The following is a 13,826-nucleotide window of genomic DNA, read 5'->3' as shown; positions in this document are numbered from 1 at the left end:
CATCCCCCTCATAGCACCGTATCGCTACACCCTAATGCTGTCTAATGGCCATTGAGCCGGTTGCTGTTCTTAATCCTCTATCCCACCCAGCTTGGGCTTGATGGACACTGATAGATGATGGAGTCATCTGGAGGGGAAGCAGAGTGCTCTGATTGCACCAAGCCACAAACCCCCAGTGTAGCTGTGGGCAAATCTGCATCGTGTGCTCTCACACAAATTGCTAACAATTTTCCAAGCTCAGAACTTATGGACATAAACATAACCGCTGTCAGGAAGTGATGCCTAATTCTTTATAAAGGCTATATTTTGTTACTGTAATGCTTTGTGTACTTTTGAGAACCAGGCTATATAATTTTCGGTCGCTCTAACTTGTACCTGTTCATTCTTGTTTCTCTGTATGCACCACATCCTTTACTGCCCATCCTATTTATGGCAATGCCTCTGGAAGGTTAAACATTTTGTCATTCCTCATGAAATGTTATGTGAGGGTTGTATTTAGGTGTTTAGGTGTTAAGTGTGCCTGTTAACATGCTGAAAGCCACTTTATGGTGCCTTCCCTCATTGTTGGTTTATCTGTCAGGAGGAGAGCAAACCTCTCCCCATCTCAGCCTTCATTACCAAATGAACACCGTGCCATAGTGGGGGTCTTGTTAACCAGCTCTAATCAGGAGACCCGCTGCTGGAGACATCTTTCACTGGCCTGACTGGTCTATTAACTAAAAGCACTGTGAAGCTTTACTCTCAATTACCACTCCCTTCACGCTCCCCATCAATCAGTGGTGTTCGTTTCATTAGAGCTCTGAGAAAAGCTCCACAAGGCCCACCACCTCAGGAGAACCAACAGGGAGACAGTTCAAGTGCAGATAAGAGGCATTTTATATTGGGAATTGGGCTTCTGAGTTGTTTCTTTAAACCTTTCAATCAAGCATTTGTAGTATTTGTCATTAAACTTCAGAAATTCCTGATAAGAATAAGAAATGTGACAGGAGCTGTCGAAAAGCCACAGGCTTTTATAACAAACCTTGACAAAATATAAACAATATGTAAGAAAATATTGAAAAAAGCCATCACAATAAATAAAGGAATAAATGAAAGACAACATTTAATCTTTTTTATTTTTTTTAAATCAACCTGTTGAAATGGCAAAAGAATATAGTTCGTTCTGTGTTTATATTATAGATAGATAGATACTTTATTGATCCCTCAAGAGGGAAATTTTGGTATCACAGCAGCATGTACAGGGAAGAAAATAGAATTAAAAGATACACATTATATACAATATAATAAAATTGAAATATTAAATTATTAAATTAAATTAAATAAACTAAACTAAAACAAAATAATAACCTAACGTTATGCTTTGAAAAACATGGTTACTAGAGGTAAGTGTTTGAGTGTTGCATTTTATAACAGAAGGGACTTGCTTTTGACATTATTGTTGTCCGCTCTCGAGAATAATCTGAAGCATGTCTGTCGACGTACCTTTTCAAATGTTTTTAATGCATTGCACCTTCCTTCATGCTTGTGTTGATAATCTGTGGATAATCTCGTCCTCCATCCGGATGTGGCTGTTGTCTTTAGGAGGTGTTGATGATGTTGGAGAACTATGTGCGAGACTTCAAAGCTCCCATAGACTGGATCCAGCTCCAGGAGAAGTTGGAGAAAACGGACGCCCAGAACAGGTTTTTTTTCCTTTTCTCACCCCCTTGCTCTACCGCTCACTCTCATTCACATTCTCTTTTCAATTGCTCCCTGAGGTAAAACTGGAAGTGCCGGTGTCTGGTACCTGGCTTTGACTTACAAACACAACGGATCAATAGCCTTAGCTTCAATTCCAAGAGATCCATGAGTTTATTGGCTTCTCTTTAACACGGTGACCACTGTGACTGTAAATTGACTAAGAAATTAAATTCCCAGTGCTCACTCCCGATTTGTTCGTTTAAAGCGCACTGTTAATCAATAAGACAACCTGAAGCTTTGACACATTCCATTCATTGCACAAATCACTGAAAGTAAATCAGCTATTTAACTGATTTAATTGTGAACCAAGTCTGTGTGTTTTTTGGCAACTACGAATTACTTATTCATGTAATGTTGGCCACTCTGACTTCAGGCCGACTTCTTTGGCCTGGGAGGTGCGTAAGATGTCTCCAGGACGTCATGTGATGCCGAGCCAGTCAGCGGACCGAATGGTTCGGTCTCCAGGTGCACGTCGCGTCCTTAACTTCGGGTAAGGTCTTCCACCGAAACCCCATCAGACATTTTATCGGCTTAAAGATCATCGTTTTATTTGATTCAAGCTGTATCGCAATGCATCCTGTTATTGAGCAATCAAATATTTTAAATGATGCTGGTTTCTAACGAGGTTAGAAGACACAGACTACGCTATCTTACAATATAGCGATTGATTCCCGGTGGTGAAGCATTTGTTTAATGCAATTTTCAGTGTCTCACTCTCCGGCCATAGAATCAGTGGAGGGTGTAGATGAAAGTGTCAGTTAAAGACTGCTGAAGCATCGGTTCAGTATGTGCACTGCACTGTAATCTGATGCTGCAGGAAATGGATATTGATCATAACGCAGGCCTGTTGTCCAATACAGTCCCATGCTCCTCACAGAGTGCTGCTGCTGCTGCGGTGTTCGATAGACATATAATATGTATAATATAATTAAAAATCAAACCTGCCGAAAGTGAAGGCTTGGTTTTTTAGGTTCACTGTTGTTCGTTCTCCTGCATGATGTGTGTCTTATGTCTTCCTCAGTGGTCCCCCACCTACACTGGCTGTAGCACGGCTGTCCCACACAGACCTCAGCTGGGCGGACCGAGTGAAGTCCACTCAGTCCGTCCCCACCGCCAGTCAACAAACCAGCGCCCCTGTAGAAAACCTAGGTAAGAATTCACCCCTGCACTGACCAACATGCACTTTAAGAGAATATATAGATAGATAGATGGATAGATACATGGATACTTTATTCATCTCCGAGAGGACATTTGGGAAAAATAGTTGAAGAACGCCTGTGCCCTGACATGGGCAGCTCAGTAACGCATCTTCTTACCTCTCGTGTTTTCCAGGTAAAAAGGATGCTGAGGGCTGGGAGACGGTCCAGCGAGGACGTACCGCCAAGCCCCGCTCTGCCGCCATAGTTGCCAAGGCCATTTCCGTCCCGGTTAAAGACCCCCCGAAGCAGGACAGCGTCAAGTGTAACCAGTCACACCCGCCGCCAAAAGAGGAGCGACCAATCGACGCTGTGTGTCCGTCCAACAAGGACACAACCCAGAAGGACGATGAGCAGCATGTCCCCTTGGAGCCGAACCCCCTGGTGGAAGTTGGATGTCCGGTGAACGGGAACATGATGGAGGTACTGAGGTTCAGTACCGTGGGATGTTTTTCTCCAAAAGCAGTCCCTAGATATCAATTATTCACAAGACGTAGAGTAACCCTACACCGTTTTATCAGCCACATTTGTTTTTGTTTTGAGCTCCTTGGTTATTCATAGACTGACTGTCCAGACATGCATATCAACTTGAAGGCGATTGATTGTAGATTGATTGATTTCAGAGACAGAAAGCACATTTTCACTATTACGAAATCAATACTTTGATTTGATGCCTGAAGACACACGTGGTAAGAGTGTGTTACAGCCATCAGTTGATCATTTACATCTCTACATTCATTATTATAAGTTTGATCATAATTGGATATTTAGGGCATGTCAGTACCGGCTTTCCCGCATGATTTGTGTTTTCAGCTTTGTGTATTGATTGGTTTTTGATTTTTTGATGTATTTTTTTTATTCCTCAACATTAATTGCTTGAAACATGCATGTTTTTAATTGAGTTTGCGTGTGTTTGTGTGTGTGTGTGTGACTGTCGGTGCAGCCGCCAGCCGAGAGTGTACAGGACTCGGGACAGTCTGTCGACCCACCCTGTTAAGACGTGCCTCCCCCCCATGCTAGCTCCTCCCCCTGCCCAAGCCCCAGAGCCTGCCCCGTCCTCAGCCACAGCCCCAACAACAGACATTACCTTATCAGTCCCTGCTCTGGTCCCCTCAACGTCCCCAGGCCTTCCCCAGACGGACGTGCTCGCTGCACTGTTGGTCTTTGGGGACAGTGCGGCAGAGGGCGGTGCGTCGCAGGGCACCGTCACATCTGCTCCACGATAGGCTGGGACTGCTGTGACAGCCGAGAAAGTGTAGAGTGTGTCGGACCCCACTTTCAACTGTGAGTGCTGAGAGTTGGAGGAGTGGATGGAGGAGGGGGCAGGGATCACCCCAGGGTACTTCAAAGCCAAAACAAAGTCAATCTTAAGAAATCTCCAGTCCAAATATGCAGGAAAGACTGCAGAGCTCTGTGCGGTGTTGTTATAGCGCCGCACTGTGAAGAATAGCTGTGAGTAGACTATTCTACGTGAGCATGTGCTCCTGTGGTGTGTCCTAAAACCGTATCTAATAATTAATCTCTCAAATTGTTTAAATCAGTGGTCCCCAACCACTGGGTCGCTGACCGGTACCGGTCCGTGGGCCGTTTGGTACCGGGCCGCACAACAGAAAACTTATAAATATTTTTTTTCTGGAAAGTGTTTTATTTTGAAAATTGACCAGATTTTCTCCTAATTATGTGCGCTCGTCCCTCTGACAGATTCTCCATTGTCCTTTTACCGTGCACGGTCGAAACTGCTGACCAGCGAACACAAAGGGCGCGACTACTGCTCCCCCCACCCCCCCCCCCCCGGTCGGACCTTCTCGACCGGTCCGCGAAATAATGTCTGACATGAAACCGGTCCGTGAGGTAAAAAAGGTTGGGGACCACTGGTTTAAATAACTAAAACAGTTGGCCACTACCAAATTCTGAGCAAAAAAAAGCTGTGGAACCCCCACTGATTTTGCAGTTCAACCAAGCGTCAGATCGTAGGCAAAAATGGTCCGCTTGCATTAGGTCAGTATTATTAATCATCGTGAAGCGTGTAAACACAGAGCTCTGTATGACTAACAAAGGATGACTAGACCTTTAAGTGGGATACTGTCAGATTTCAACTAATTGTCAAAAAAAAGAAATCTCATTAATTGGCCTCAAATTTAAGATTTAAACTGTTGATCCCAAGCATATCTCATGTAACAGACACATACTGTTGAGCGGGCTCTATAGTTGCTCCTCTGAAGGAATCTGTTAGTCGTCCGCTGATTATTGGAATGTCATTAAAAACTCCCCAAATACTTTTTCCAAGTGTTTCCTAGTGCAAAACCATCACTCGCCTCCCTTCTCCGTCTCATCATCCTCACAGTAAATGTGACCTGCATGACTCTTGAATGCTTCCTCACTTGTGATGATTGTGTGGTACAGACTGTGATTGACTTGATATGGTGTTACCCTCAGTCTTTGGATTGTCAATAAAAGTTTAAATCAAACACAGAGGCTAAAATGTAGCATTACAGGGGCTAAACGTTGAATATTTTTCAATGAAATAGAAATATATATATATATATATATATTTGACATCTGAAAATTGCGGCCCACCCAAACCTTTAATCACAACTCTGATCAAAACATAATGATTAAATGACCTTAAGAATTTGACATGGTGATTGTTCACTGATTAGAGTGTCAGGCAATTGGTGTTTTGCATTTTGAGGAGTTTCTGTCGAGGCCAATCGACCTTTCGTCTCCTAAACAACGGGGGAGTGGTCAGCGCAGCCGTAGCCGACTTCCACTAATGAGGGAGTATTTAACTAGAAATCGTGGGAAGCGTTAGCTTCAGCGTTTGCTTATCCTCGCAGCACGAAGACGAGCAGGACAAAGACTAGGGAGTCTTTCGTGGGAGTCTTCGGGGCGGCTGAATGCCGCGCCTTCTTCTAGTTTTAATTATGTGTTTGACCCCTTTATCCGTACCTGTCCTCTTCCCGCAGATCTGGCCTCGGGCCAGATCCGCTCTCTATGGTAACCTTTCCTCTCTCACCTATCCCACCCGCTCCACACACGTCCAGCACCTCGTCACAGGAGGCCTCTGGAACTGCCAGTCAGCTACTCGCAAGGCAGACTTCATCTCCGGCTTCGCTGTCCAGCAGTCGCTTGACTTCCTCGCTTTCACTGAGACCTGGATCACACCTGAGAAAACATCCACCCCAGCTGCTCTCTCCTCCGCCTTCTCCTTCAGCCACACACCCAGGCCCACTGGCAGGGGTGCTGGCACAGGTCTACTCATTTCACCCAAATTGAGCTTTTCCCTTTACCCTCTTCCACCATCCACCCCACTGTCCTTCGAACTCTATGCTGTAACAGTTACTCACCCGGTGCAATTAACCATTGTTGTCCTTCACCGTCCGCCAGGCTCCTTGGGTCATTTCTTGGAAGAACTGGACATTCTCCTGTCCAACTTCCCTGAAAATGGCCCGCCGCTCATCCTCCTGGGTGACTTCAACATCCAGACAGAGAAGTCATCTGACCTCTTACTCCTACTTTCTTCTTTCGCTCTGTCACTCAGTCCCTCTCCTCCTACTCATAAAGCCGACAATCACCTTGACTACATCTTTACTAGAAACTGCTCTACCACTAACCTCTCTGTAACTCCACTTCATGTGTCTGACCACTTCTTCATCTCTTACTCTCTCCCACTCTCTATAACTAACGACCCTGCCCCATTCACTGACTCTGTACCTGTTCGTCACAACATTCGCTACCTTTCTCCCACCTCCTTGGCATCCGCTGTTCCATCATCTCTCCCTTCCACCGACTCCTTCTCACTCTTGCATCTGAGACCCTCCTCTCAACTCTTTCCTCCTCTCTAGACTCTCTAGACTCTCTGCCCTCTGACGACCCGACGGACTGCCAAATCCCCTCCGGCTCCGTGGCTGTCTCAACCGGTGCGTACCATGAGAGCCACAATGTGAGCATCGGAAAGGAGATGGGGTAAATATAAACGACCTGACGACCTGCTTGAATTTTAATCTCTTCTCTCCTCTTTTTCTCTTTACCAAGAAAATAGCTGACATACGCTCCTCTTTCTCAAACCCACCTCCTACTTCTTACATCCCACTGGCTTCACCTCTATCGCCCTCACTTTCCTCTTTTACCCCCCTGTCTCCTAACAAAATTCTTACCCTAGTAACCTGTGCCCGTCTGACCACCTGCCCTCTTGACCCCTTTCCATCACATCTTCTACAATCTATCGCACCTGACCTTCTTCCTTTCCTCACCTGTCTCATCAACAATGCTCTGTTATCTGGCTGTTTTCCCAATTCTCTGAAGGAGGCAAGAGTTAACCCTCTCCTGAAAAAACCTACCCTCAAGTCTTCTGAAGAAAACAACTACAGACCGGTCTCTCTTCTTCCCCTTTTGTCCAAAACTCTTGAACGTGCGATCTTTAACCAACTCTCCTCCTATCTCCACCATAACAACCTCCTTGACCCCCACCAGTCAGGCTTCAAGGCAGGCCATTCCACAGAGACTGCTTGCTGTCTCAGAGCAACTCCACACCGCTGGACCCGCCTCTCTCTCCTCTGTCCTCATCCTTCTGGACCTCTCTGCTGCATTTGACACAGTCAACCACCAGATCCTTATTTCCTCCCTTCAGGAACTTGGTGTCTCAGGCTCTCTCCCTTCTCTCGTCCTACCTCGACGGTCGCACCTACCGGGTAACCTGGCGAGGATCTGTGTCGGAACCTTGTCCTCTTACTACTGGAGTTCCTCAGGGTTCCGTCCTGGGTCCTCTTCTCTTCTCGCTCTACACCAACTCTCTCAGCGCTGTCATTCGCTCGCATGGCTTCTTCTACCACAGCTATGCAGATGACACCCAACTAATTCTCTCCTTCCCTCCCTCGGACACCTAGGTGGCGGCACAGATCTCTGCCTGTCTGACTGACATCTCTCAGTGGATGTCCGCCCACCATCTGAAAATCAACCCCGACAAGACTGAACTACTTCTCTTTCCAGGAAAAGACTCTCCGACCCAGGACTTGACTGTCAACTTTGGCAACTCCGTGTTAACGCCCACTTTAACCGCTAGGAACCTCGGCGTCACAATCGACAGCCAACTCTCCCTGACTCCCATTACCGCGACAACACGATCCTGTAGATACACTCTCTACAACATCAGGAGAATACGTCCTCTTCTCACTCAGAAGGCTGCCCAGGTACTGATTTAGGCTCTTGTCATCTACCTCCTGGACTACTGCAACTCGCTCCTGCAGGTCTCCCTGCTACCTCCATTCGACCTCTGCAGCTCATCCAGAATGCAGCAGCTCGACTGGTCTTTAACCTTCCGAAATTCTCCCACACTACTCCACTCCTCCGCTCTCTTCACTGGCTACCGGTGGCTGCCCGCATCCAGTTCAAAACATTGGTGCTCACGTACCATGCTGTGAATGGATCGGGTCCAGCTTACATCCAGGACATGGTCAAACCCGACATCCCGACCCGCACTCTCCGCTCTGCATCTGCAAAACTGCTCGTCCCTCCCTCACTGAGAGCAAAACACTTGACTAGATTACGACTCTTTGCTGTCTTTGCTCCGAAATGGTGGAACGAGCTCTCTGAAGACACCAGGACCGCAGAGAGCCTTCACATCTTCCGCCGCAAACTAAAGACACACCTCTTCAGACTCTACCTTGACTAAAAGACTAACAAATTGTAGCACTTAAATTGTACTTATAACGCCACTCATCTATAGCAAATTGTAAATTAGCTTATTTCAGAAAATTGCACTTTCTTGTTGCTTGTTCTTCTGAGTTTGTACCCTATGGTTGAATGCACTTATTGTACGTTGCTATGTATAAAAGCGTCCGCTAAATGACATGTAATGTAATAATGATTAAATGACCTTTAGAATTTAACCAAAATCAAACATCCGCGAGCAAAAGTCCGTCTCGGCGAGCAAAAGTTCGTCTCTGCGAGTAACTTCGTTGCTCGCGAGGAGAATCTCTGCTCGCGCTCGAAGGAGTTTTCTACGTGCTCGCTGTTGTTCTTTTTGACAGTAAGGTGGAGACGATGCTTCCAGGGTCCGATCGATGTTGTGAGGTGCGTCGGCTCCCGCCTCCCCCCTCGCCATCCACGCCTTAAATGTTCAGCTGCATGAGCGCCGCTCAGCATCTCGCCGTCGTAGACGAGCTTTAGCATGTTTGGCAGAGCGCCTTGAGTGCCGTGTACAACCAGTATGGATCAACCGATTAACCAATTGATCCATATATATAAGGCGCTCCGGATTATAAGGCACCGTCGTTTTTTGAGAAAATTAAAGCCTTTTAAGTGCGCCTTGGAGTGCGGAAAATGCGGTATATTTACTTTAATACTACAAGAGGGCGCCGTTTGTTGAACAACGACAGGCGGACAAGAGCAGCCGTTTCGAGCGAGAGCCTTATTGTTTTATTAACCTGTCTGTTTAAATTGTTTGTGCTTCATCAACTAATGTTTCACATAACTAATGTGCCGACATCATAAATTATTTTATATTAATTTCAAACTTTTAAAAATTGAAAATTAAAAAACTTTATTTATTTATTGTAAATGACCTCTCGCGGCCCACCTGTAGTACCTTTCCGCTGATCGCTGATACATATATATGTTTTAAGATATTTAAAAAATGGGTTAAGATTAGTTAACGAGAAAAAATTAAAGCATCTGCTCTGTTTTAGTTGTGATATTCAAAATTATAGTCAAAAGGATTTCAAATATTTTGTGCCCGTAAAATGCCAATCCATAGAGAGAAGCAAAAGTATTGAAACTGGCTTTTGATATAATGTATGCAATTCTATCGAGATAAGCAATACTCAACATGTATGACTTGTGAGGTTGTGCCTGTGCCATGTGTTCAGCCACAGTCCATGGCCGAGGTGCTGGCCAAAAAGGAGGAGCTTGCGGACCGGCTGGAGAAGGCCAACGAGGAGGCCATAGCCAGCGCCATCGCCGAGGAAGAGCAGCTGACCAGAGAGATTCAGGCCGAGAACAGCGAACTGGGGACCGACAACGAAAGTGACTTCTCTGTAAGATCGATTTGTCTCATTGATGCGTGTTTGGCACCGCTCTAGTTCAACAGCTGTTTAAGTTTTCATAAACGGCACGATTGTTTACCACAGGCTAGCATCGGCAATGGAGTTGGTGGTGTCAATATTGACTGGAGCGACATGCTGGCAGATTATGACTGTTGGCGCACATTTCAGTTGTTTTGTACTCGTGTTTTCCGGCGTGTTGTTTGTGGCTTAAAATAAAAATAACTTACTTTCAAAACTTCTGAACTTAACATCGGATATGTCAATCCATTTATTTATAACAAAAATAACAAACAAAATTCGGTTCACAATCCGCCGTGCCTCACGGTCAAAAGTTATCTGCCTCACTGTGCGCCACACCTGCACTAATTAGCCCTGGTGTTAAATAGGCTGGTGGCAAAAACAGCGCCATCCCATTGCAGTATTCAGAATGGCTCCAACACAACCGGCCCCTAATTGTTCATGGCACTTCAAGACATGACAATTCTAAGCAATTCATGTATGGAGACATTCATACAACGAAAACAACGTTTGCAAACAAAAATAATAAACAAATAAACAAACAAATCGACCCTCTTTTGGTGCGTTTGTTTTACTTTTACATTGACTGCTCTACCAATAGTCCTAGTTTTGTCACTGGTCTTTCAATTACATTTGTTTTGGTTTTGATTTGCACAGATCTAACTATGCCTGATTTGTCTGGAAAGGATTTAATAATCCTTCCAATCATCCAAGAATTTCGTGGTGCTGTAGCATCTGCAATCAAAACAATATCTCCTTCCATAAGATTACGTTGTGTTTTGTTCCACTTTTGTCTTTCCTGTAGCGTTGCAAGATACTCTTTCGTCCACCTTTTCCAGAACAAATCTGAAAGATACTGAGCCTGTTTCCATCTTCGTCTTACGTACTGGTCCTTTTGATCAAACAGACCTGGAGGCAAAACTGGTTTTCGTTTCAAAGTAAGAAGATGATTAGGTGTTAGTGGCTCTAAATCATTAGGATCCTCAGAAACTCTCGTAATTGGTCGGTCATTCAAGATTGCTTCGGCTTCGCATAAGACTGTGACTAACGTTTCATCAGTTAGAGTCTGTAGATGTAAAACAGATACCAAGACCTTCCTGACCAGTCTGATCATGCTTTCCCAAGCACCGCCATGATGGGAAGCTGCAGGTGGGTTGAACGTCCACTTGATATTGTCATGAATTAAAGCCTTCTCAATTGATCTGTGGTTTAAATCTGCAATTGCTCTTTTCAGTTCCTTTTCTGCACCTGTGAAATTTGTGCCATTGTCTGAGCGAAAGTGTGCCACGGGTCCTCTTCGGCATATGAATCAACGAATAGCACTGATGCAGGAGTCTGTGTCTAACGAGTGTGCCACTTCTAAATGAATTGCCCTGCTGGCCATGCATGTAAAGATAACTTCATAACGTTTCACATAAGAACGTCCTTGTTTTACCTCAATAGGCCCAAAATAGTCCACGCCCACGTTAGTAAATGGAGGGAAGTCTGGAGTAATCCTCTCTTTGGGAAGATCCGACATCTTTTGATCACACAATTTTCCTTGGTGACGTCTGCAAAAAGGACAATTTGACAAGATTTTCCTTGCTGCTGCGTTGGCATGAGTGACCCAGAACTTTTCTCTCAATTTGGAAAGGATGTAATTTCTCCCACCGTAACTTGTGTGTTCATGAATATTTTTAAGAATTAACATGGAGATGTGCTGATCTTTACACAGGATGACTGGATGTTTGCTCTCTTCGGGCATTGCAGTCCTGGACAATCTTCCACCAACTCTTACCAGTCCTTCCTCTAAGACAGGATTCAGCTTGTAGATAGGGCTACACCCTTTTACAGGTTTTCCTGTCTTTAGTGCACAAATCTCAGTGTCAAATCTTTCCCTCTGACAGAACTGAAGGATAGCGTTTTCTGCTGCTAATAGATCCTCCGTTGATACACGTTCTCGTTTGAACGACTTTCTGGCTTCCAACATTTTTCTGTCAACATCAAGATTAGCCATTCCATCTTTCACAAGTTGCTTCCTTCTTTGACTCAACTCCAATAGAGTCCCTTTGACCAACAGCAACCATGCAACTGCGACTTTCAACCTTTTCCAGTCAGAGAAATAGGTGATGAGTTGGCTGGTTGCATTATCCACTTGAATGGTTATTGCGTTTGTGGAGATTTCCACTTTGACCTCTGGATCATCCTCCTCCAATGTGGACTCCACTTCGTACTGTAACCATGTTTCTCTTGCTCTCCACAGAAATTCCGGACCTGATAGCCATGTTTTGCTGTTCAAAAGCTTATGGACTGTCAGTCCTCTAGATGTGTCATCTGCAGGATTTTGTTTTGTGTGAACATAGCGTCACTGTGCTGGCTCTGAAGATTCCCTAATGATGGCTACTCTGTTGGCCACAAATGTTCGAAACCTTTTGTTTTCATTGCTGATGTACTTCAAGACTGTAGTACTATCAGTCCAGAAACAGGATTCTGACAAAGAAAGCTGTAACTTTGATTTTACCATCCTGTCCACTCGAACAGCTAAAACGGCAGCAGTGAGTTCCAAACGAGGAATGGTTACGGGTTTTAGAGGTGTTACTCTGGACTTTCCAAGAAGAAAGGAAATATGAACATGACCTGCTTTGTTCTGTAACCTTAGGTAAGTTACCGTGCCATAGCCCCTTTCACTGGCATCGGCAAAGTGATGCAACTGGGCGTGGACTGGTGTTCCAAAGTCATGTGGTTTCAAGCACCTACTCACTCGGAACTCTGAGATCTCGTTCAGGTCAGTTAACCACTTTATCCACTGCTGTTTTAAGGTTTGTGGAACTTCTTCATCCCAGCCATAGTTCCTTTTGCACAACTCTTGTAATATGTGCTTGGCTGGAAGAAGGACTGGCGCAACGTACCCTAAGGGATCGTACACTGCACTAGTGACTGATAGAATCCCTCGCCGTGTTTGCATCCGTTCTTTGCAGTTCACATGGAAGTTAAACTTGTCATTTTCCAGACACCAATGTAGCCCCAGTGCTCTTTCCACCGGAAGTTGGTCTATGTCCAAATTTAGTTCACTCACACTTTTAGAATGTTCTTTCTCAGGAATTGTTTCAAGGACTTTGCGGCTGCTACTTATCCACTGTGTAAGATGAAACCCTCCTTTCTGGCAAAGTTCAGTCAGGTCCTGGACAATCTGTACTGCTTTCTGCACAGACGGTGAGCTTTTCAGACAATCGTCCACATAGAAATTTTTATATACCGTGTCAATCACCTCCTCCGAAAACCCATTCCGACTGTCCTCTGCTGTCTTCCTTAGAGCATAACATGCACAACTAGGCGACGACACTGCTCCAAAGAGATGTACAGTCATTCTATATTCTTCAACTTGCTTGTGCAGATCTCCATTAGGCCACCACAGGAACCTTAGAAAGTCTTTGTCTTCGTCGGCCACTCTAACTTGATAGAACATAGACTTCACATCAGACATAAAAGCAACTGGTTCTTGTCTGAATCGTAGAAACACTCCTATTAAGGAACTTGTAAGGTTCGGACCCTGCAGAAGTTGTTCGTTCAAAGAAGTTCCTTTAAACTTAGCTCCACAGTCGAAGACAACTCGCAACTTGCCCTTCCGTGGGTGATATACTCCATGATGAGGTATATAGAACAGGTTATCTTCTCCACAACGCAATTCATCCTGTGGTACCATTTCTGCATAGCCACTGCTGATGACATTTTCCAGAAAGCTTGTGTATTCTTGGTGGAATTTCTCATTTCTTTCCATTTTCCTTCTTAGTCCAATGAGGCGCTGTTGAGCAATACAACGGTTGTTTGGCAGAGTTACCTCTTGGGCTTT

At 45.0% G+C, this 13,826-nt stretch overlaps 1 protein-coding gene across 1 annotated transcript in view; it reads left to right on the top strand.

Moving 5' to 3' along the window:
• The first annotated feature begins 2,485 nt into the window (after positions 1-2,485).
• The window catches only part of LOC120812844 (S phase cyclin A-associated protein in the endoplasmic reticulum-like), a 46,998-nt gene continuing 35,657 nt past the window's right edge, over positions 2,486-13,826 (top strand). Inside the window, exons 1-5 of the mRNA XM_078097974.1 lie at positions 2,486-2,493; positions 2,762-2,889; positions 3,073-3,359; positions 9,803-9,970; positions 10,064-10,130. Of these exons, the coding sequence (XP_077954100.1) occupies positions 2,486-2,493; positions 2,762-2,889; positions 3,073-3,359; positions 9,803-9,970; positions 10,064-10,130 (658 nt within the window). The remainder of the gene's footprint in view (positions 2,494-2,761; positions 2,890-3,072; positions 3,360-9,802; positions 9,971-10,063; positions 10,131-13,826) is intronic.

Source organism: Gasterosteus aculeatus, chromosome Y (assembly GCF_964276395.1).
Source record: "Gasterosteus aculeatus chromosome Y, fGasAcu3.hap1.1, whole genome shotgun sequence".
In the NCBI taxonomy this organism is placed as follows: Eukaryota; Metazoa; Chordata; class Actinopteri; order Perciformes; family Gasterosteidae; genus Gasterosteus; species Gasterosteus aculeatus.
The sequence above is the reverse complement of the archived record's forward strand: the minus strand, read 5'-3'. Positions and strand labels throughout refer to the sequence as shown.